Source organism: Anguilla anguilla, chromosome 3 (genome assembly GCF_013347855.1).
Source record: "Anguilla anguilla isolate fAngAng1 chromosome 3, fAngAng1.pri, whole genome shotgun sequence".
NCBI lineage: Eukaryota > Metazoa > Chordata > Actinopteri > Anguilliformes > Anguillidae > Anguilla > Anguilla anguilla.
This window is the reverse complement of record NC_049203.1, coordinates 67,909,345-67,933,525: the sequence shown is the minus strand read 5'-3', so window position 1 is coordinate 67,933,525 and position 24,181 is coordinate 67,909,345. Positions and strand designations below refer to the sequence as shown.

Here is a 24,181-nt window from a genome sequence, read left to right as displayed (position 1 = left end):
TTAACTACTGCTTGTATTTTTTCCATAGACTGCTTTGTTGCCATTCTCGTTGTTAGTGTTAATCAGTTTAACCCTCAGGGTCCAAGTTGAACTATGCGGTTGTTCCCTGCACTTGGACCGGTACTTCTCTCTAGGGGTTTCATCATACTTGTTCCTGGTTATGGTTATACACTTTGTTGTACGTCGCTCTGGATAAGAGCGTCTGCCAAATGCCTTTAATGTAATGTAATGTAATGATGTCACATACTTATGGCCATGAAGTGTATGTTATTAATGTCTGGATATTTCTGATTGCAGTTCATTTCACAAAAAAAGTGTAACTGACTGAAATGGACATGATGGAAACTTGGGCTATGCTAATTATACTTGTCATGTAAAGAAAAAGAAAAACAAACAGAAAATGAATTATGATTTTATTTTGATGTGATTTTAGTAGAATTTATGCAGAACTATTTCCGACCAAGAGGAGATAAACTAACAAAAGCATCAAGAATAAAGAGTTAAAGACAAGCTGGTATTATACAGATACCAAACATAATAAAAAATTATTTAAAAAAGATACAAAAACTGCACGAATTGGAAGCAATCTAAAATAATACAGTGCATTTTATTCTGCATTCCTGAATTCCTGTGTTGCTCATTGAGAGCAACCTGACAAAATTAAGAACTACAAATTTATATGCCACTACTACTCTTGTCTTACTTTGGCTTAAAGCCTTAAGGTGTACAGTGTGTCATATCTGACAAGTTATGAGGACAAATAATTACTCTGCTTAGCAGCTTGCAAGCAGCCAATGGATATCCATTTAGATTGTGGATATTGTAACAGTTGGTTTCAGTACCAGGGTCCGCTGTCTTCATTCAAAACTGAAAAATGTTGAGCACTTGGCTATTGTGTCCCAGTGCTAGTCTGCTCACTTGCTGGGCGTCTCCTGCAGTACCACATAAGAACCTTTAGCATCCCCAGGGTGGCCAGCACTACAATCACCACCCTGACCACTGTCTCAGTGCTCCATCCTGTGTGAGAGAGAACATATGGTTACTGAGTCTAACGTAGTCTGTTCTCCGATTCAAACTGCAGTGTCTTAAGGCCTTAAGGCCATCTTAAGTCTCAGACCATGTTGGCCGTGTTGAATATTATCATGTTGAAGGTTGTGCAGTGGGTGAGGAAGGTGTGGTCAGAAGGTGTCACTACCTGGCTGTGCTGACAGTGGCCTAAGGTGCAGTGGGACCTGTGTTCTGAGCATGCTCTCTGTGAACACCGCACAGGCCCAGTGCAGCTGGTCTCTGCTCAGAATGGGTAGGGTGAGATTGAGCATCTTTTCTGGATGCCCCTCACTCAGGACCTCCTGCTTTACGAGCTCCCCCCTGCCCCCCTTCATCCGGAGCCAGGCCAGGGTCACAGAGCCGATCACCTGTGATATCTCACAGTTCAGCACAACTGACTGATTCCTGGACAGACCACCAGGGGGCTCTGCTGACACTACACAGACACACGCAGACACACACAAGGGAATTGTTTTTGATTATTTGTAAACCCATCCTCCTGCCATTAATTCAAGAAGTAATCTCTTATTTTTTTCTAGAATTATTTTTAATTAACAACAGACATTCAATAACAGACATTCATCGATTACATGCTTTGTTCATGACAAGAGTAAGTACAGCTTTCAATCTTCCCGCGTTTTCTGACCCCAAAGACTCCCCTTACCCTGAAGAGTTATCAGTGTTATATAGCTGAAATAGCTGTTATCCACATTACATTACATTACATTACAGGCATTTAGCAGACGCTCTTATCCAGAGCGACTTACACAACTTTTTACATAGCACTTTACATTGTATCCATTTATACAGCTGGATATATACTGAAGCAATGCAGGTTAAGTACCTTGCTCAAGGGTACAACGGCAGTGTCCTTACCCGGGATTCGAACATACGACCTTTCGGTTACAAGCGCAGTTCCTTACCCACTGTGCCACACTCCGTCCCACATAGCATGAATATCTTCCAGCGTCTTGAAACATCACCGGCGATATCCTCAAGGGGAAAAGTATTCCGTCGTAACCATCCGACGAGAACCTCTCTCCGTCAATCTCCGTAGAAATCCTGACCTTTCCTTCCTTCCCAACTGTTGCCAGAGTTTTTGTTTTTCCTTCAAAAAATGGCACCCAGGCCCACCTAGCTGTTCTGTGGTGGCTCGGAGACGCGCAGACGAACACGACTTCGGTGCTGTCAGAGCTGTCTCTGTACAGGTTATACGAGGTATGATACGTATCTGAAAAATGAAGCACACAGAAGCCGTTAGAAAAGCCACCGATATTTGGACAGCTGTGGAAAAAAATGGTTAAGTACTGTGCGGTTTTACATTTGAGAAGATTCGTTAAAAAAAACATCAGGATAAGGGAAGAATAATTCGTCGCCCTCACCTTTCCTGACGGAGAGCGTATTGCTAACGTTGTGTAGAAGCAGTCCGTTCTGCTCGAGCGAGCAGCTGTACCTTCCCTCGCTGTGTTCATCAGCGCTGTGGATGATGATGTGGGCTGCGTTTTTGTGGGAAAGGGTGGTGTTAGAAGTGTGAGGTCCTTCTTTTTCCCAGCGTAGTGTGGCTGAATCCTGCAGACGCGACACCGTACAGCTGGCGCTCACGTCCGCGCCTCGAGAGAAACTGGACCACAGGGGCGGCTCCACTGCAGGAAGAGAGGGGAGAGCTATGCTCGATATGGCGGTTCTGTTACTCTGGACGGATATAAGGGTTCAGACTATGCTCCGATTCTAGTTCGGCGTTGATGTCTCTGCAAACCTTCCATTCAAACAGCAGGGAGGATGTGGTGTATTAGCTGTTGCACACCCTTCTCAGAGTACAGCCGGGTGGCCGGGGTATGGGTAAAGTTTTTCTGGATGTTGGTTCATGTAGGGGTCGAGGAGAATGTGGGGGCTGACTATCCGGTGAAACGGTAACTAGGGAGGGCACTGCCGGGTCTGGAGGTCTCGTTGCGTCGGGAGGAAGCTAAAGGGGTAAAGTTAAAGCTGCAGTGAAGCCGAGGGGACAGGAAGGGTGGGGCAGGGAGAGCCGGGGTCGACACCTTTATCTAACATAGAGACAGGTGGGGAAGGGGAGGGTGTCTGGAAGGGATAATACGGATGAATCCATGAGATCCAGGATGAGGTTGGGGCGTACGCAACTGAATGGGACATTGGAACTTATGGGTAAACGTAACGGGGCTATATGATTATTATTATTATTATTATTATTATTTTGTTTTTACTTCAGTATATATAATTATAATTATTACTCCAGCCCAGTAGGTGGTGGTAATTCACCCATGTTGATGGCTAATCGTCAAAAACTGAAGACGAAGAAGAAGAAGGAAAACGAATCCTCGCGATATTTCGACATATTACCGATGGTCATCCAGGGTCATCCACAAGACAGGGCACCGTTGATAACTAGACTGAGGTATGTTTTAAATACTTTTAGTTTCACTTTGGCAGTGTTATTAAATTAACACTTTCTACGGTGGCTTGGCCATAAAGGTTATGCCAGTAGCGCTCATTTGTACATTGAAACGTATCTGGGACGAACGTGACGGGCGAGTGCAGGAACATTAATTTATGGAAGACGGAGAAGAATTAAGCTAATGTCGGTGGGCGTACTGTGCTCACAGGAGATGAGGTTACATTTGAACTCTTATAGTGTATATGTGCATCATCTCTGATCAGTTTTTATACTGGGTGTTACCTATGGGTATCCATTCATTGTCTGCTGCTTGTTATTGTATGGTTGGTATGTAAGGTGATCGCTTTTTCCCTTTTGTGAAATAGGCTACACTCTTATAATGCATGCGTGCATTCGTTTTCTTTACCCTTTCTTACTTTTGCGTTTGCGTTGATTTGGTTATTTTTGATGAGTGCAGATATGGCGATCGCGGAACTGTAAAAGCATTGTTTAATCACTACGCGCATCACTGCTATTTAGCCTATCTGGTCCACGTTGGTGCGTTTTCTGTGGTAGCCACACCTGCGGCCGGCCCCATGTTCATCGGCACTCTGATGAGCAAGGCGCTTTAGAAGCTACAGAAAAATTCAAATTCTGCCATATTGTCCAAACCGTTGGGTTTTTTAAACGAACCAGCTCCAACCCCCCCCCCCCCCCTCTCTGTGGTATGAGGCCGATTAAGAATATCATTTCTGGCCCTGATTAAAAATTTGAAATTGGAAATAAAAGGGAATCGTTGTTGTCAAATGGAAACTTGTTTAAGTACCATCATTTTAAAGGACATATGGGAATGCAGTGTGCATGTCTGTTCGTGTATTGAAGATTAAAATAAAAATATTAGACAATCGTTGTCTTTTGGTTAGTTTTTGAACACGGCTCATTTTTTTTCTTTTTTTTTTTTTGAGTTAATTTTATATATCGACAATGTGACCTCTTTAAATACAAACTTACCTTTTAAAGCGAAGACTTCATATCTGGCAATTAAAACATTCTCTGGTCTTGTTTGTGAAAAAGAAAAAACACCTGCGTTTTGGAAGAGAGGCTCCATGGAGATCTCAAAGTCCTCGCCATTTTTAAAGAACTTATCGATGTGGGTCCATGAAAGCTTTTCGTTTGAGGACTCAATGACTGCAATTTTGACAGTTTTGTTGTTGTGTTGGTGTGATGTCCTCTCCCAAATGAACTCTCTTCCAGATGTTACAGATGGTACAGACAGAGTTATGCGTTCTCTTTGAGCACAGCTGAAGTAGATATTTCTCTTGAGCACTGTCAGGGGGGGGAAAAAAAACATCACACTATTACCAACCATCACAATCTTTGTAGATTGTTATATATATATATATATATATATATATATAAGTGCTACTTGACTTTTTCAGTTTGGTGCCAGAGACTTAGCCTATATAAAATCTGTCTAAACCCTGTATTTAAACACCCAGGTTGAGAGTCTGTGAATAATCAAAACTCTTATTGAGGTCAGAACGTACAAATAATATTTTTTTAATAGATATGTTAAATTACTGAATGAGCCCCTTCTTATCTGAACTGGAACAGGAACTCACACACTCTGGGCCCGTAGTCTCAGATATGAGGGTGTGTGCTGTGACATCAGTTGACTCTGATTGGCTGAGAGGCCGGAGTGGTGGGACACGTTTCTACAGAGTTAGGGTTAGGTCTAAATTTGTGTGGTTTCCATGGGATACCGCTGTATTATGCTCGCTCCCACCCACAAGCTACAGTTTGTCATCCGCAATACGGACACACCCCCGGCCTGCACTACACTTCCACTGTAGTACTGTGTGTAAAACAATTCCTGGTTCACTGATGAGAGCAGTCGCAATAAAGATGCCGCTGAGCGGAGAGGGGAAGATGCATTGCAATTTATGTTCAGTTTCCCCTTTGAGGTATAAGATAAGAACTTTCTAATGACCTGTTTGTTAACTAAACACTCTGATATGCTGATATAACAACCGCTACCGGTTATTGAAAGCAATGGAGTTCTAGAACACTGACTTATAATTAAAAACAAAACATTCCATAGAACCGACTCTTCGAAGGGTTAAATATACATGCATTTTCAAAGTATTTACACTTAAATATATATGCATACTGTGACTTTTAAAGACCATTTATGTGTTTTCCACTATTGTTGGCCTACTTAAGAAAACCACCCTCATCTTTGATCTGCACTACACCTCGCTAAAATATTCTCAATATTCTCTTTTTGCATAATTTCTGAGCCAGTTAGCCTACCTTTTATGATTAACTTGCCATCATACAGCCAACCACACAGCAATAAAGTTAATTGTTAACCAAAAACCATAATTCGCTGTACTGGCCCTTGTGTGCTTTACTGTCGTCTTTTAGTGGCAGTGTAGCACAGTGGGTAAGGAACTGGGCTTGTGACCGAAAAGTCATACGTTTGATTCCTGGGTAGGACACTGCTGTTGTACCCTTGAGCAAGGTACTTAACCTGCATTGCTTCAGTATATATCCAGCTAAATAAATGGATACAATGTAAAAAAAAAAAGTGCTATGTAAAAAGTTGTGTAAGTCGCATTAGATAAGAGCGTCTGCTAAATGCCTGTAATGTAATGTTTTAGTGTGCTTTTAATTTAACATTCAACATTCATTATTTTCAGCTTGGAAAATAGAATGAAAATTTGCATAGTGTGACCATACTATAACATCATTATAGCCCTAAGGTGTTATTATTGTCAGAGCAAACCATTTTATGAATTCTGTCATTGACCTCAGACCGGATCATCATAGTTAAACCGGAGTAGCACCTAGTCATCGATCTCCCTATTTCTCCCAACCTTTTACGGTGTGAGATCAGATGTATCTGACCAGAATGTTCTAATGCTGATATAACATGAATCAATACAGGTAACTGAAAGCAGTGGGGTTCTAGAACACCAAGAATCTCGAAGAAACCTTCCTGGGAAGAAAAAAAAAAAAAAAAAAACAGCTCCTCAAATGTGTTAGTGGTTCAGGGTTGGCCCGACAGATTGCAATGACCGTGACTTGGTTGATTTTAATAAAATATCCTCACCCGTGTCAGAACAATGTAGTGAATAATAACATGCATATGACAGTCATACATCGTTCGCACCCAGAAATGTGTAACTCCAGTCTTTAAATCATGTGGTTATGGTTATGATTATACACTTTGTTGTACGTCGCTCTGGATAAGAGCGTCTGCCAAATGCCTGTAATGTAATGTAAGGACGGAGTGTAGCACAGTGGATAAGGAACTGGGCTTGTAACCGAAAGGTCGTAGGTTCGATTCCCGGGTAGGACACTGCCGTTGTACCCTTGAGCAAGGTACTTAACCGAAATTGCTTCAGTATATATCCAGCTGTATAAATTGATACGATGTAAAATGTATAAATGGATACGATGTAAAATGCTATGTAAAAAAAAAAAAAAGTTGTGTAAGTCGCTCTGGATAAGAGCGTCTGCCAAATGCCTGTAATGTAATGTAATGTAATATGGTTGCGCTGGCCGCTGCAGGTTGGTGATGTGTGAATGATGCGGATTCATCCCTAAAGGGACGGCGAAACTCACCCTGAGCAGCGAGACTGTGGCCGCATCCAGACGTCCACAGCAGAGTGAACCACAGTACAGTTCCCATGGTGCCCTGCGCTGGTCCCATGGTACCTGCCCGGTCCGCGCCGGCTTTGAGCTCCCGTTCGACTGGCGATTTTAGCCGACGAGGATGTGCTCTGTAAGAGGAATAGGGAGAGGCATCGACACGTGAACCACCACAAAGGAAGTTGCGCTTTAAAAAAAATTAAAAAAAACCCAGAGATGCAATGACAGTTCCTGCATTGCAACAGACTGAGAGACGTGTTGCGTTCATTCTGCTTCTGCAAACGAGCACTCACCGAGTAAACATTATCACTGAGTAGAGACTGTGGTACAGAACACAAATACCACAGAAACCGTGATTAAATTAGCATTATTTTAGTTTCTGAACAGTTTTTTTTTTGTATTTATTTCAGTCCTGCACATTCTATAACACATCTCAAGGTCAATGCACACTTTATTATCTCCGACAGGGGAAATTCAAGTGCTTATTGTATGCAAACAAGGTAAAATGAAAATTATTTGGTCATAGTCGTTGGAGGAAACCATTTTATCTATTCAGGCACTAACTGGTTCATTTATTGATCTTACTGCTGTACTTTACAGGCATTTTAGCAGATGCTCATGTCCACAACTTTTTACATAGCATTTAGATTGCACCCATTTATACAGAAGGATATATACTGAAGCAATCCAGGTTACGTACCTTGCTCAAGGGTACAACGGCAGTGTCCTATCTAGGAATCTAACCTTTTGGTTACAAGCCCATTTCCTTACCCACTGTGCTACACTGCCGCTCAGCAAGCTTTGCTGTAAGGACAAAACTCTGATCAAACCTGGTTGTTCTCATTTCTCATTTCCTTTGCTCTGGCTGCTTGTTTGGAGCCTGCTGTGCAGAGGGTGTGCCAGGGCCTCTGTGCGGGTTTGCCTGGCCTGTTTCAGAGTGAGATCTTAGCACAGCGAAGCAGCTGCCACCTGATCACACCCAATGACTTCATGTGCACCAATTCACCATGCGTGGCACTTTTACTTCAATACTATTTAGTCTGTTTAGATACCGAGTTCTGTAAGTAATCAGAGCACTAGGTACAATTTAGTCAGGAAAATTGTTGGAGCCTTGTTGGGCTGAATGGCCTGTTCTCCTTGTTGCGTTAATTTATCTTGGGTGCGCATGTTGCCAAAAACACAAATTTGACCAAAGGAACAGGATGCTCTGTAAAAACAGCTTCACAAAATGGTTTCCATAAAAAGGAACATGCAGCTAGTGCAACTTCCTGACCTTTGAAGGGGCACGCTCTTTTAAGTTGAGCTGGTTATCCATCTCCCTCTCTAAGCATTTATTTAAGTGTCAGCAATGGGTGCATTATTAACTGTAGGGACAGGGATATCTTCTTTAACTTAAAAAATAAAATAAATAAAAATCAGTGACCAATTAGACGACCTTTGTTGCGCTCACATTAACCTTGGGGCAGTTGTCTGAACACCAGTTGATGAGATTCCCTACCTCCTACTCCAAACACAACCATGGAGGTAGACACCGGCTCTGCACAGTGAATAAACTAATAATAATAATAATAAACTTCATTTATATAGCACCCTTCATATCATAAAATGCAGCTTAAAGTGCTTTACAAGAGAAACAATAGAAATCAGTACCACAGGTATTAAGATAAGATAAAAATATAAATAAAATAAATTGATAATGATAGTAGCAGAAATTACGTAAATTAAAAAATAAATAAATAATAAAGAAAAAGCATATACTAATTAAAATAAAATAATAGTAATAAAATAAATTGATAATGATAAAAACAATGCTAAGATAAAAAAACATAAAACAAGTATAAGAAATATCAAATAATGGTGTTAAAATAAAAAGGTGAAATTAATTGAAAGCAAGATCATAAAAATGGGTTTTGAGCTGTTTTTTTAAAACTATCAACAGAGGTTGCTTGTCTTATTTGTAATGGGAGTTTGTTCCAAACCTTTGGTGCATAAGAACAGAAAGCTGCTTCACTTTCAAAAAGTTTACTTGTCTCCAAGCGTAAAAAACGGATAAAAGGTCTTTATTAAATGGGCTATAACAGGGCAATGAAACGGACTGACGTGTGTTTCTCAGCTGTTTGACAGCCATGGCAGAGTCGTCTGGCTTCCGGAACCCCACCGGTACAGGGGTGCGGTTCCGGAAGGTACCCCAAGGCATGAGGGGGAACTGGGGCTCCGCTCCCATCGGCGTGCAGCGCGTTCGTTTTGGGAGTGAACACAGGCCCTAGTGGCCCCCTGTGTTAACGCAACGGTCTTACGGGAGGAAATGGCCGCATTAAGCCTGACTTGCTGAGTGTGATTCAGGAGAAAATTATAATTTTAGGGGTTAACCTCTGCCGGAAGCACCAGCTTCCCCCGCCAATGCGTGCGGTCGGGACGGCTTGGCCGAAATGGCACGTTCAGAGCACGTTTCCCTCGTTTGCGATTAAGCAGTCGGAAGCTGAGAACCTTTGAGCTTTGGAGCCTCGACTGTACAGTAACCCCACGCAACAGGAGTCTCGCCAGTACCCTCTATTATCTCAAGAAATCTGCATGAATGCAAGAGCAAAAAAAAATCATGCGAGAGCGCCAAACTGCATTATCGCGCTCGTGTTCTTGCAGTATTATTTCTTATGCGTACATAATATTATGTAATGTTCAAGAATATCAGCAAACAAAATTTTTTCCAACCACAGTTAGTTAAAAGAGAGTACAGTTGTTACAGTTACAGTTGAATTAACAATGGACATTTTGCTGTGTTCAAATATAGCCGATAGGTCTTGCCAAAGGGTGTACGTTCAGCATTAGTGCTTATGCAACGGGGCGCAACCCTATGAATCATTTGTGTGAGCCCTTACTGCTGAAAGCTCGTTACACTCCTCTGTGATGGTGTTCTCTGAACTCTTCCACTTGCTGTTTCCATTTTTAAATATTTTTTCTGGGCTTTTTTCAGCTTTATTGGACAGAATAGTGTAGAGAGACAGAAGGAACTAGGAGGAGAGAACGGGAGAGAGAGAGAGAGAGAGGTGGGACTCGAACCGCCGATGTCGCGGCTCGCGATTAGCGTGTGGTAAGCGGTAAGGGGCCCCTCTCCCACTTGAATAAACCCTACACTCCCAACTTGAGGTGCTGGAGTGCCAATACTGTATGTGTTAGGAATCTGAACAGGCATGAATTTCCATTAACACGGGAAGTCGGTCCTCTGAAATGGAAAATGTCTTGCTTGTGCTACAGTTTCCTGTTTTTTTTTTATTTTTAAAAATTTAACTCCAGCCCTGCCCCTCTTTCCATTGTTTGCTCCTGTCACAGGAGTTTTCAACCTTTTCCGATCCAGGGACCCCCTCCCAGGTTGAAAAGGCATCCAGGGTCACCCTCCATCATAAGTTAAAAAGTTAAATAAGTTAAAACTCTAAAAGTGCTTTGCTTTCATACTCTCTGAGGTTTATTGATATCCCTCCGATTTTCCTTTAAAAAAAAAAAAAAAATTGCCTGTTTTTACATTAAGCTGCCTAATTGTCCTTCTGGCCGATACTATGTTTATTGTGGTCAGTCGCTATTGTGGTATCATGGGCAGTTATGGAAGACCCATATAGTGAATGCCCAGATAATCGATTGATAATTAAGCTGCCCAAAGCGTTTTATCAGGATCAAAGCACGGTACGTGCGCCTTATTATTTGTATAAAGCCGCAAGTCGTGAACGGAATTTTATTTTTATTCTTGGTGTGGACGTTAATTTAGCCTGTCTTTCTGGGGATTTTTTCTTGGGGGTAGGTCCAGACTCCAATGTCTGTGCATCTGTGGACACCCTTCGCCTGTAGGCTAATTGTGCTTAGTAGGCTACTCCAGACTTGTTATAACCATTCATTCAAGCGGCCCCTCGTGTGCTTTTATTAAAACGGTAGCCTCTCTTCATTAAAATCCCAGCTGACCTATTTCTCTCTGTTTCTCATTTGGGCTACGTGCTGGTCACTCCCACATCTAATTCTGCGTTGACTGGCAGTTAACCGCTAATTTATGTGAATTTATGTGATGTGAATGTCCACTAAGGGTGTCGCCGTTCTGTTTCTTTACAGAGCCGGACGGACGCAAGATCGCTAGTCACTGTTTACTGACCTGCGCTGAGCGTTCAAGTTGTGACAGCTGCTGAACTTTGGGCTGAAACTCTGCCGGAGTCTTTGCACTGGACAAGTATTGGGGGCGTGTTTTTTATTCAGGGCGTGTTTTTAATTCAGCGAGCCTGCTCTCTCTCTCTCTCTCAACCAGGAAACGTTTCTCAAGAGCGCTGTCAGTCCTTGCATTTCTTTGTCGCTACGCGAACATGGCTCACCGTCTGTTTGAGGACAAGGAACATGCTTCCGCCTACCAGAAGTACAGAATCTCCCCTTCAGAAACGCTGATGGGAAAAGTCGTGGATTTCCTGGAGAAAAAGGTAGGTACGACTGCGCGCCAACTGACTGGGAAGATAATGGCAAAATAATAGTTACTGTATGAAGTAAAAACTGATTTAAAATATATATTTGGGCTCAACGGACATGCACTTTCACAAATGTGAAGAAACCCCTTTTCACTTTGTGATAGTTTTATGTGACTTCAGCTTAAAGTTGCTGCATGGGGGAAAATAAATAAATAAATAAATGGATGCTGGCTAAAATCCCTCCTACTCCTCCTATCCTTATTTAAGCTTTGTGGTCCATGGCAGCACACGTGACCAGTTAGTCATACCTTTTTTTCAACGAGATTTTAACATTTAGTGTTATAGTGACCTGTTTTATCTTTGAATGGCCTAAGCTAGTGTAATTGATTTTGAGTGTTTCACGTCACATGCTTACCCTCTATAAAGCAAATATTTGTTTTACAGTTTTTACAGTTATTTGCTTTCACTTGTTCTTCGGGGGTAGGAGCTGTAGGTTTTTTGTTACTGCATTTCTTGAGCAACGTGCAGAGTTTGTGAGCCGAATGGAACAGATAGCATCTCTTAGTAGATATGCATCTACGGGCTTTGCACACGCGTATAATTCAGCATTTCAGTTCTGTGTGCCCCACTCATACCAGTTCTGTCCTGTCTGCTGCACCTGCATTGCCCCGGATAAAACTCTTTTCATACAGGTGTTGCATCAGCGCGGTTCCGTAATGCCTGCATCTGTGTGCGGCTCGTCGTGTCTGTCGCGCCGTGCCTTGCGTGTTTCCGCAGAAAGGGAAGCCGTTTGATCTGGCGGTGGACGTGGGCTGCGGTTCGGGACAGGGGACGGTTCTTCTCGCCCCGCACTTCAAGCAAGTAATCGGGACGGACATCAGCCCCGCGCAGCTGGAGATGGCCAGGGCCTGTAGCTCCGCCCCCAATGTCTCCTATAGGTCAGAACCAGGGGAGGTGATTGCATTCGTTCCTTCGCGTCTCCTTTGAGTGTTGGCTCTCCTCTGACATACTGGGTTTGTTGCAATGAAGTTAGGGTAGCATGCTGATAGCGTAAAGATCTTCACAGGAGGCAAAGCCTGAGTTCCAAGGTTAACAGTGGGGCCATTGTTTCTTTGCCAGGTCGCCATGGTTTCCGCACATGCTCAGCTGGAGCTGGCCCCAGCAGCCAATCAGCTTGTTTGGACATTGTGCCATTCTGTGCTGGCTCAAAGCGGTGTGAGCACTATCCGAGCTGAATGATGGTAACAGGCATTACAGTAATGTGTGTGTGCGCGCGCCTGTGTGTGTGTGTGTGCATGTGTATGTGTGTGTGCGTGTGTGTGTGCGCGCCTGTGGGTGTGTGTGTGTGCGCATGTGCCTGCGGGTGTGTGTGTGTGTGTGTGTGTGTGTGCATGTGTGTGTTTGTGCATGCGTGCCTGTATGCGTGTATGTTCAGAGGTACTGTATGGACAAGTTTGGGAACCTCCGGTCAAATTGCAGTTGTGTTCACTAAGTGAAAAGAAGAAGCTTGTGTGACATATTTCTGTAAATTTCAATGCACAATTACCTTGTATTAGATTGTAAAAAAAAAAAAAGTCTTAAAATCAGAAAATAAACAGTAATTTATTTGCTGAATTGGTAAGGGTTTGGTACTTTAGAGTGGTATTTTGAAAAATGAGTCAGCAAATGTTAAAAAAAAAACAAACAGAACTGAAATGTGGCGGTCATTGTATGCATGATAAAATTCCAAATCTCTCATACTCAAATTCTTGACCTTTGTCCACACAGTCAGAGGTCTGTTAATTTCTTTGCCCTCTCATGCTGCACGGACTATGGGCAGTGCAGTGGGCGTATTGACTTATAAACTGCTTTATAAATTACTTAAATATGGGTCTGCACACCTCTGACCCGGAACACAGGCATATCTGTGCACAGGAATGTTCCTTCTCAGAGTTTTACTCTCCGTTTTCACAAACAGAATCTCTGACCTCTGCATCTTACTCTCTCTGTACAACGAGGGAACTGGGTTTTTTTGTAACAGTGAGGTTGCAGGTTTCAGTCCTAGGTTTCCAGGTTTTTGGGGCCAATGCTGCTGTGTTCTTTGAGCAAGGTTGCAAACCCCGACTTGCTTCTGTAAATATCCAGCTGTGTATATCCATGCATCCATCCATCCATTATCTTTGCCCGCTTATCCTGGTCAGGGTCACGGGGGGGGTGGTGCTGGAGCCTATCCCAGTGTGCACTGGGCGAGAGGTGGGAAAACACCCTGGACAGGCCGCCAATCTATGACGGGGCACACACACACACACACACACCCCATTCACTCACCATCCAATCTCACACTCATACCTATGCAGGCATGTATTTATATATAATATATATATATAATTTTTTTTTTTAAGAAGCAAGCCTTCTCTGTGTCTCTGCTGTAGAGCACTGTCCACATGCTCATAACAACTCGAACCGGTTTGACTTCGGCGGTTCGAGTCCGACCGCGCGACCTTCTCCCCCTCTCTCTCTCTTCCCCCGTTCTCCCCGTCTCTCTCTACACCTGTCCTGTCCGACGGAGCTGAAAAGCCCCAAAAGCAAATTTAACGGGAAACAAAAAAGGGCCTTCTCACCGTCACTGTGTTTCCAGGGAGAGCGCGGCCGAGGACCTGCCCTTCGCCGACGGCGCGGCGGACCTGGTGACGGCGGTGACGGCCGCACACTGGTTCGACGTGCCGCGCTTCCTGCGCGAGGCCGACCGGCTGCTGGCGCCGCGGGGCTGCCTGGCGCTGCTGAGCTACACCATGGACATGGAGCTCCAGTACGGGGAGGAGGACTGCTCCCGCAGGCTCAACCAAGTGTGCAGAGAGGCGAGTGCTCAGTGCCTGCGCGCGCCCCGGGACGAGCGGCGTCGCCCGCAGCGTACACACACACACACACGCGCAGCGTACACACACACACACGCGCAGCGTACACACACACCCACACGCGCAGCGTACACACACACACACACACAGCGCACACACACACACACACACGCAGCGCACACACACACACACACACATGCGCAGCACACACACACACACACACATGCGCAGCGCGTTTGCACGCGTGAGAAAGACCGCCCCCACAAGCGCGCACATACACATACACGCATGCACACACACGCGTGCACACACACGCACATACAAGCACACACGCGCGCGCACACACACGCTCATACACGTATGCATCGTGCCCTTGCAGAGAAGAATCGCGTGTGAAATTTGCCTTTTCACACAGGGATTTAAGATTTTCTCTTTTGCGAATTTAAATATTCACATGTTTGGCTTTTTTTCCACCTGTGAATGAAAATGTCTGCATGCGGAAAGGAACGAGGTCACACTGAGTCATGTGCATCTTCACGTCGCTGACTTTTTAAAAATGTGAACTGCAGTTTTCACACGTGAAAACCAAACGTGTGACTTGAGATGGCATAGGCTAGCTTCTTCTGCTCTCATTTTATAACTGTGATTATTTTTATAGTTCACGTGTGCACTTTTCACATGTTGGGTGTTCACATGTGGTTTTTGCACACGTGGTTTTTGAACACGTGGTTTTTGAACTCGACTTGATTTTTTTTGGTAATACTCGCACACACATCATACAGTGAGTAGAGCGACTGAGGTCAGCTGACCGCCCGTGGCCTGTCAGTGCCAGATTGCACAGAATTCCAGCCCCGTTGCTGCAGAACTCAAGTCGCTGGATTGAGAGGGAAAGGTTGCCCTGGACTCATTTTTGGTAGTCATGTGATTATGTGTGTCCCGTCCCGAATCACACTGAGGAGTTGTAGTTTCCGGGGCATACCTGAGAAAATGACTGGGCATCACAAATTTTGAGAAAAGTCAAGTTAAGGAGCATTAAGCTTTGGAAATAAAGCTTGGAATAATGTTATGTAAAAATCTTAAATGCAAATGTTCATTTTAAATGTCCTTAAAATGTCAGATTTACATGTTTTGCAAGTGCACCTTGCACCTTGTCTTGGTTTAATCCCCTGTAAGCGATTGAACAGTAACTCTTTTGGGTTTATTGTTTGAACAGTAACTCTTTTGGGTTTATTGTTTGAACAGTACCTCTTTGGGTTTATTGTTTGAACTGTAACTCTTTGGGGTTTATTGTTTTAACAGTAACTCTTTTGGGATCACTGTACCCACAGTTATACGCGGCCTTGTGGACGTATCGCAACCCTCACCTAGAAGCTGACTCCGTCGCCCAGTACAAGAAAATCTTTGACTCCATCCCGTACCCAGAGAAGGAATGGTGAGACCCCCCTGCTTACTGAGTTCTTTAGTCGCAAAGGAAACTGCAGAGTGAGACAGTGCCACTCGGTGGTCGTATTGCTCATTGCATTGGCTGTAATGGTGTCAGTAGGTTCTGTAACACAGTGGCAAATTTGTGATGTGTAATGACTCCAGATGTTACTGTGTTACTGCCTCTGTGAATGAGTGATGTGTAATGACTCCAGATGTTACTGTGTTACTGCCCCTGTGAATGAGCGATGTGTAATGACTCCAGATGTTACTGTGTTACTGCCCCTGTGAATGAGTGATGTGTAATGACTCCAAATGTTACTGTGTTACTCTTCCCAGGAACGACTGCGTGTGGGAAAGGAAGAAAATTACTCTGGGCCATTACATTGGTATGGTGCAGTCCTTCTCCAACTACCAGACTATGCTGAAAAAGGACCCAGAAAAGGCCAGGAGGCTGTCCCAGGACTTCACAGACAAGTGGGCCCCCACCCCCCCGCCAACACCTCCCCCCCCCCCCCATACCTTCGCACTGCTTCTTAAGGGGATAGATGTGCGTCAATTGTACAATGGAACTTTCCAGTTTATAATACAGTGTCAATCACATTTTATAGGTCATAAAACATATTAAACTAGCATTGAAGACAGTGTCTGTTCTGATCTGAATAAATATGCCTTGTAGTAACACATAAAAAAACTCTCTTGGAAACGTTCCCCGATTCGATGACGGCTAGACTCTAAAATTCGATAAAAATGATTTGTGAAATGATATAATTATTAGGGCGAAGGAGTGGCTTCTCTTGAAAACGCCGCGGTTGTCTCTCTTCCTCTCCAGGTTTCTGGCAGTCATGGGGGCCTCCTCGGTGGAGACGGAGGTCGTCTTGGGGGTGAGGTATTTCTACGTGCTGGCCCGCAAGCCTTAGGCGCGGCCACGCTCCGGCTGCGTCCCTGGCCTGAGGCTAACGCACCGATCCGCTGTCTTACTCGTCCGGCAAATGGCCGACAGCCGTAGTTCACGTGAGCGCACACGTTGAAAGCTATCACACGCACGCCAGCATAAATAACAAAACAAAGAGATTAAAAGAGATAATCATTATCGTATACTGTGTACGTTAGCACGTATGCCATCCACCAAGTTACGGTTTATACAGCACCGAGAGTTTGGCACTCTTAAGGGTTTCCTACTGAAAGAATCGCAACGACCGCAGACTCTCAGCCCGTAAGAACGTTAGCTTCTGTACCTTCTGACCTTGTGTAAATGTGCAGCATTCAGATACAACCCGCACAATAAAGCCTCAAACCTGGGTTATTTTTGTGTTCTTCTCCTTCTTCCTCTTTTTTTTTTTTTTTCCCGCCGATTTCGTCATCGCAAACGCTCCAGTCCCACAGCCAGCATTTCTCCCCATTGGGCGTTTAGCTGCACGTTTAGCCAATGACGACTGATCTGATCGAAGTAGTCTGATGGAAGTGGATAATTGCAGGATATGTGGTTAAAATGGACATATAAGGAAGCGCACGCGTGATGCGATTTCAGCCAATGGAACATGTTTTTAAAAACTTAGTGATCGCCATGACTTGGCCTCTGATGTGGGGAAAAAAAAATATTAATGCAAACTAAAAATCATATTTTCGCTAAATAGAAACTTTGCATTTACAGGAAACTTACCCTGTGAATGATGTATGAAGAAGCTATTTCTGGCTGTTAAAACACATCTCCAAAGGGAAAGTGGAAATGATTTATTTATAACACTGTTATTACAGTGTTATTAACATTCGACCAACTTCAAGTGAACTTCAGCCTATCCCCCCAGTGTTTTTATTTTTGTTAAGGCTTGCTTCTTAATAATCCAATCCGAACAGCGTGGCACGCGAGCATGCTTGGAGGCAGGCCCCATCCTTCAAGCAATTGGCCACTCAGGATGAACATCTGTGCCTATTTTGTGTTCGGAGTCTCCGTTGTTTGTGCAGATTTTCTAAGCATTCCTGAGTATTTCAGAAGTGAATTCAGGTCAAATGACGCGTGTACGTTTGTAACTGTTTGTGGTTGGCTTGGCTTGGCTTGGCTCGGCGATGGCGGCTGCTTCTTAATCAGGGCAGTCTAAAAGAAAAATAACCCGGGCTGTTGTTGGGTCCGGTTGAGGTCAATCCGAAAACCCTCCATCTACCTCTGACGCCATCGGCTGCTTATTCGAAAGACCGATGTACAGACCCGTTGATGAGCTGTTCAGTTCTAGGTTGTGATTTATGAACCAGAAAGCACTGTGACGTAAGTACTGTAGAATCTCGGTTTTCAGCACGGAGGTCAGCGAAGGTACAAAGGTCTCCCTGGACAGCGGTCCTGACCATATAAAGAGAATCTCGATAAGCCCCCCACCCCCGGTCTGTGATGGCAATACAATACATGAGGTTTCTGCAATTTTCACCATTGCTGGGATTCCCGGTGTCACCGAACATATGGCTGTCAAAGCTCATGTATTTTTTCATTACTGTAGTTCGGAGGTCAGCAGTTGAGATCAGTTTAATTCAGCTTTATTTGTATCGCGCTGTTTACAGAGACACATTCACAAAGAAGGAAACAAGATGGCGTTTGCCACCGGACCCCGTGACCCGTGGTAATACAACAGCAGGGCTGAGGCACACATGACGGATGGGCCTGTTACTGGGTTAAAGAGGAAAATGATGAATTGCAACTTTCCCTCTAATTGCCCAGGAGTGTGTTTTCAGAAATTAATCTCGGAGGATTAATTTTAGAACCCAACGCCCTGGTCGTTTTTCACGGAGGCTACAGGACATTGATTCCGTGCCTTTTTTTTTTTTTTTTTTTTTGCAAGCCTTGTGTAATGGAGAAAAATTGCAGTTGAGCATTGTGTGTCCAGAGTCCGTATGTTTCAAGATTGTTTTGCTTGGTTTTTTTTTAGTTAGTTTTTTTTTTTTTTTTGGTGCAGTGCGTTCGCCAAATTAACAAAGGGAAACTCGTCTTTCGTTAAAATGCATTGTTCGCTGCAGAAGAGGCTGAGAGAATGTTGTGCTCATACATTCTGGTTCTCATTCAGCGCTGTCTCACACACAACAATATTGAAAAGTTAACCGCGAATGCGTGTCCATTACAGTCTTTAAAAAATAAAAATAATAATAATAAAATAAAAAATAAACTGTTTATGTGACTGTACTACACTCATTCCGGTACATCATTCAGTTTGTTGAACTAGAAGTGCATTTTCAATCTTGTCCATTAGATGGCAGTGTTTGGACAGGCTGCACGGACTGAGGACGCCTGAAAGTGAGCATTTCTCTTCGCTTTTTTAAATTTGTCATACCAGATAGGGTGAATTTTGAATAATTAAAAATATTAAATCCAAACCAGTCATGATGAGGATGACTAATTGAACTTCTGAATGCATTTGACATTAAAGTTGTGACCTCCAACTTTTGAAAATGAAAATCCGTTTTTTTTAGTGGTACGGCATGTCATTAAGCCAAGAGCTACTCCAGAACTCTCTCTGTTTTCAAGTCTTCCTGTTTGTAGAGATGGACAGTGATCTCTCCCCCGTCCCCTCCCCGCCCAAATTGTATGTGAGGTATGTTTCCTTCCCCTTGGGTAAAAGGTGTGCGTTACACTCACCTCCCAGGTGTCCACTGACAGATTCATAGATTGCCATGGGCTATCACATTCATCTCCAGGTGACCCGCCAGCCAAAAGGCTTGAAAAGACTATTTAAGAAATTGTGGGATGAGATCATGTGTGCATGCGGCTTTGTATGTACAGTATGTGTGTGTGTGGTGGGGGTGTGTGTGCGTACGTCTGTGTGTGGGAGGTGGGGGTGTGTGTGTGTGTAAGGGTGTATGTGCGTATGTGTGTGTGTGTGTGTGTGTGTGTGTGTGAGGGTGTATGTGCGTTTGTGTCTGTGTGCATGTGTGCAGAAGCCTGTAGCCTCTACCTCCAGTTATTCTGCGCAGTACTGTTCGTGCAGAATGGCTGATCTACCAGTGTGTTAGTATTGAAATCAGAAGTTGGCACGCCAGTATGTGGTCATCCGGAGTTAAATATAAACAGGCTTCTTTTAAAGGTGAAATTTATTGAAAAGCATGGACGTTTCTTCCAAATGACCACCCCCTAATCCCCACCCCCACCCTACCCCCATTCCTCCAACTCTCCCCACCCCACTTCTGACCACCCCCATCCTCCGCACCTCCCTAACCCCACTCCCGATACATGCACTTTAGCTGTGTGTGCTGGTGGAGCGGTGGCTGGTTCATTATGCCGTACGGCTCTGGATCGATGCCTGTGAGGGATTGCCGTGAGCTCAGACGGCTGGTCGTACCCTGTGTTTTGTCCTGTGGCTCTCATTGACTCTGTGGAACATGTTACGCTACTGGCATTCAGCAGACAGCCTTATCCAGAGCGACTAGCGCAACCTTTAGCATTTCAGAGAAGATTCGTGTCGATCTCGGACAGGGCCGCCGAACCCTGCTCCCGCAGACCCACCTTCCTGATGCCTTTCATTTCAGACCTAATTCGGCACGCCTCATTCGACCGATTAGCTCAACAAGATCTCTAGCTGTTGAATGAGGGGTGCTTTGTTAGCGTTGGAGTGAAAACCTGCAGGAGGGTAGATCTCCAGGAGCGGGGTTGGGCAGCCCTGCTCTAGCTGTTGAATGAGGTGCGCTTTGTTAGGGTTGGAGTGAAAACCTGCAGGATGATAAATCTCCAGGAACAGGGTTGGGCAGCCCTGCTCTAGCTGTTGAATGAGGTGTGGCTTTGTTAGGATAGGAGTGATAGCCTACAGGACGGTAGATCTCCAGGAACAGGGCTGGACAGCCCTGCTCTAGCTGTTGAATGAGGTGTGCTTTGTTAGGGTTGGAGTGAAAACCTACAGGATGGTAGATCTCCAGGAACAGGGCTGGACAGCCCTGCTCTACGATTCTAACTGTAAGCTCACGATTGGTAAAAACGTGAGCAGAGGAAACCTGACCGTAGATCACTGCTTCTCCTCTGGCGTACTTTATGAATACGGGGCCTGATGTTCCCGGCTGCTTTATGAATACAAACCCTTCTAAGAGCACCACAGCGGGTATTTACAGTATGACGGTCTTTATGATGCCCTCCTCTGTTTGAAACCCCCCCCGTTAATTAGTCGAAGTAGAGCTGCATCCTCAAGCACTGGGACTCGGCAGCACTTGCCGGGTGCTCTCCACTCCACTTGTGCAGGACAGAAGGAGCCTGACCTTTCAGCCCATTCGGCTCTAATCTGAATTCCTGCACGCATGTCTGAGGCAGCGCGCTAATCGATCGGTAGCCTCGCGTAGCCAGGCCCCCCGTCTCCACACTGCGTCTCAGCGCTGTGCCAGCGCTGGAGAAAGGTCTGGCTTGAACCCGTTATCATTCCGGTATGGGGGGGGAGGGAAAAAGAAAACGCCCTGGCTTGTTTTGTGTTTCTTTAAAAAACAATCACAATCGTCTTGGGCGGCGCCAAGCCCAGGATGCAGCGACGGGGCCCTTGCAAAAACGGTAACACGCAGATAGCGGAAGGGGAGGAGAATTCCGACTGCTGAAATAGTCGGCCAATGGCGGGCTTATACCCACAGTCTACATCCCGTGAGTCAGACTAATTGATCGGAGGAGGACCGTTCCATCATTGACCGTTGAGTCAAATCCCCTGAAGTGACACCCTCCACACTGCAGTGCCACCAACCCCCTGAGCCATAACACAATGCGACCCCTGTACTGATTTACCTCAGTGAGAGAAGGAGCGGTTTTTTTTCAGGGGGTTTCTGTGGACCGAGCAGCAGGCAGCTCAGGGACACCACGCCCAACAGAGAGGACCATACAATTCGATGGGTGGCAAGAGGTTTTTGGGGGGTTTTTTTAGGGTGTCTTTTTGTCATGGAGAGCTTGCTCTGCGGAGTTGGGCCCTTGGTTTTTGTTTACATTGAAAAATGAGACTTGTAGACCTCAAAGGATGACAGAAACACAACTCGGAGTTAGAAGTTTTTTTTTCACTGCAATGTTTTTGGAAACAAGCCCATTAAAATTCTAATATTAATATATATTTGTATTATTTTTATTTTTTATTTTTTAAACAAAAAAACATTTGCCTTATTTGGTTCCGAAAGGCTCCTGTTTCTCAGATTCCTGCCTCTCTCCTCCTGTACAGGTTGCCCTTGGTTACAGTTAAAATATCTAACCAAAAGGGGACCATGATTATTCCCCTGTAACTACAGGACCAGAGAAGGTATTAAAACCTTCCCGAGCACAGTTCCTAAACGAGTCTGATTCTACACATGTCTGGATGTTTCAACCAATCGGTTTGGTTTCTTTTGAAACTGCTGACAGTTTTCAATTTTTCAACAGCTGCAAATTGCTTTTAAGTGGGGCCATTTATGTGCTCTGTTAAAGGGAGCATCTGTTAAAGCGCATTGTGTGTGGGTGGGCGTGTGGGCGTGTGTCTGTGCGTTTTTCTTCTCTGAGCTTCTCGTTGCACTGGGACAGCACCAAGCGCATGTTTTGTGCATAAAAAACTTTTGCCGTCCGTCAGTTTTGTGTGCCATCCGTCGCACTCTCTACACCTGAGGGCATCACAACACACAGGTATCTGAAGAGAACACATTGGATTGCTTTCCTGTTTGCTGATTCTGCACTTGAAAAACAACGCCAGCCCTCCTTCCAGGCTCAGCTGCATCTCCAGTAATTGCTCTACCGCTTGACTGTCGTTCGTTGGTGCAAAATATATATAATTTAAATATCAGCACCAGATAACACAAAATCCGTATGTGTGTATGTGCTCCTTTATATGTCTGCTTGTCAGAGTTGTTTTCAGAGCAGTGCAACTCCACATCGATGTTACATGTTATGTTTAAAATCCCACCACATTACATCACGTTACCTTTTACCTGACACTTTCATTCAAAGTGACGTGCAGTCAGTGTATACCCAAGGTTGCTGGAACAACTACAGAACACAGGTGAGATAGGGTCCAATTCTCATAATGTATCAGTCATCCTTAGTCGTGAGCATCAAGTCTAGTTCACATGCTAAGCATAGGCTTATTCATTAAAGTTGTGGCAAGTCATAAACTGGAAATGAAGCATGATTACAAGAGATATGATCACGAGCTGCAACATCAAGATGAAGATTCAGGTTCAACATGAAAGTTCTGGAAGATCAAGATACAAGTGATGCATGAGAGTGATACTAGATTGGGGGTAACCCTGCAGAGGAGCAGTATTAGATTTTGTCAAGCTACAGCTTGAAGAGATGTGTCTTCAGTCCATGGCAGAAAATGAGCATGAAAATTAGCTGAAAATGACTGAGTCGTTCGTAGAGGAATGGGGGGGGTTCGTTCCACCTCTGGGGAGCCAGGGTGGAGAAGGTCCTTGGTCGGGATGAGTGAGAACAATTGAGAACCAAAATCATCCAGGGGATTTTAAGTACACTACATTTAGAGGAAATTGCCCCCTGAAAAACTTCTTCATCCAGAGTACTCAGCTCATATACTCAATAGTAGGCGCGTAAGTTGTTTTGGACACAGCCATCGTGCTTCTGCCTGAGGGTGAACTTTGCCCCCCAGCTAGAGCTTGCAGTGCCTAATTGCGCAGGAGTCTTTCCCAGTTAGGCCCCGCCCCCCCCGCGGAACCCCATGACTCAGAACGCTTGCCCATTGGCTCTCCGTCCACAGGCCAGGCTCAGGCCCTCACAGTGACGTGGCCCTGGCTCCCCAGTCCCGACGGGGTGCACGGCTGTCCGTGAGCGTGAGCTGCTGTAATTCCTTCAGACAGTCCCATCTTGCTGGAGGGGAGGTCAGCCAACCCCCCCCAATCTCTCCTCTGTGACCTGTCCTTCAGTGCAGATGGGATCCTACCGCTGACGAAAATGTGGTGGTGGCAGAGGGGTGTTCATGGTCAGGGACAGACCTGGGTCAAATATTTGTATTTGTTTTTGTTTCAAATACTTTTCTGTGCTCTATTGTTCTTGCGTGGTGTAATTGAGCCTGCCAATATGACCAGAAGGTGGGGTTTGCACTTTTTGAGAGTATTTCATTGGTTCCAATACACCAGACAAGATCAGTAAAGCGTAGATAAGTATTTGAATCCAAAGCAAATACATATTCTATCCAGGTCTGGTTAGGGACAGTATTAAATGGGCCATATTTTCCCCTCACCTTGTGGGGACAGTGGTAAAACCAGTATATTGGTAAATTTGGTTAAAATGTAATAAACACAGGGTGAAATTACTCAAAACTGTCTGTCCCATGGGTTTCAAAGGGACCAATTTTTGTTGTATAGGTACAAGAATCCTGAGTGTAGCCAAGCTTGGAAGACAAACTCACATTGGTTTTGGAACATCACCCACAAGATCTCCTCAATCCACCATTATGTAATATGTCCACCATCTTGGTCTA

The 24,181-nt window shown here is 44.6% G+C and overlaps 2 protein-coding genes across 3 annotated transcripts; one reads left to right on the top strand and one right to left on the bottom strand.

The window, feature by feature from the left end:
- Window positions 1-396: 396 nt before the first annotated feature.
- On the bottom strand, window positions 397-7,239 carry LOC118222953. The gene is made up of 7 exons (XM_035408944.1): window positions 7,070-7,239; window positions 4,451-4,765; window positions 2,430-2,690; window positions 1,995-2,278; window positions 1,712-1,757; window positions 1,196-1,483; window positions 397-1,017 (listed from the first exon to the last, which is right to left on the bottom strand). Exons 1-7 carry the CDS (start codon window positions 7,155-7,157, stop codon window positions 890-892), a joined length of 1,410 nt encoding a protein of 469 aa, XP_035264835.1. The 5' UTR covers window positions 7,158-7,239; the 3' UTR covers window positions 397-889.
- Window positions 3,276-17,091, top strand: LOC118222954 (putative methyltransferase DDB_G0268948). 2 transcript variants are annotated; one of them, XM_035408946.1, is made up of 7 exons: window positions 3,276-3,460; window positions 11,379-11,544; window positions 12,307-12,467; window positions 14,147-14,366; window positions 15,692-15,795; window positions 16,125-16,262; window positions 16,618-17,091. In XM_035408946.1, exons 1-7 carry the CDS (start codon window positions 3,327-3,329, stop codon window positions 16,703-16,705), a joined length of 1,011 nt encoding a protein of 336 aa, XP_035264837.1. In that variant the 5' UTR covers window positions 3,276-3,326; the 3' UTR covers window positions 16,706-17,091. The 2 variants fall into 2 exon arrangements, with proteins under 2 accessions (XP_035264837.1, XP_035264838.1); XM_035408947.1 differs by having other exon boundaries at window positions 3,289-3,460; window positions 11,189-11,544.
- Window positions 17,092-24,181: the final 7,090 nt, after the last annotated feature.

Bases quoted from the DNA above. Each gene is read 5' to 3' on its own strand.
- LOC118222954 (XM_035408946.1), top strand. From the start codon at position 3,327: ATGTTGATGGCTAATCGTCAAAAACTGAAGACGAAGAAGAAGAAGGAA. The intron at 11,545-12,306 runs GTAGGTACGACT...GTGTTTCCGCAG, and splicing joins TGGATTTCCTGGAGAAAAAG to AAAGGGAAGCCGTTTGATCT. The intron at 12,468-14,146 runs GTCAGAACCAGG...CTGTGTTTCCAG, and splicing joins GCCCCCAATGTCTCCTATAG to GGAGAGCGCGGCCGAGGACC.
- LOC118222953 (XM_035408944.1), bottom strand. From the start codon at position 7,157: ATGGGACCAGCGCAGGGCACCATGGGAACTGTACTGTGGTTCACTCTG. The intron at 1,758-1,994 runs GTGGGACGGAGT...ATGTAATGTAAT, and splicing joins CTGGAAGATATTCATGCTAT to GTGGATAACAGCTATTTCAG. The intron at 1,484-1,711 runs GTAAGGGGAGTC...GTGTCTGTGTAG, and splicing joins AACACTGATAACTCTTCAGG to TGTCAGCAGAGCCCCCTGGT.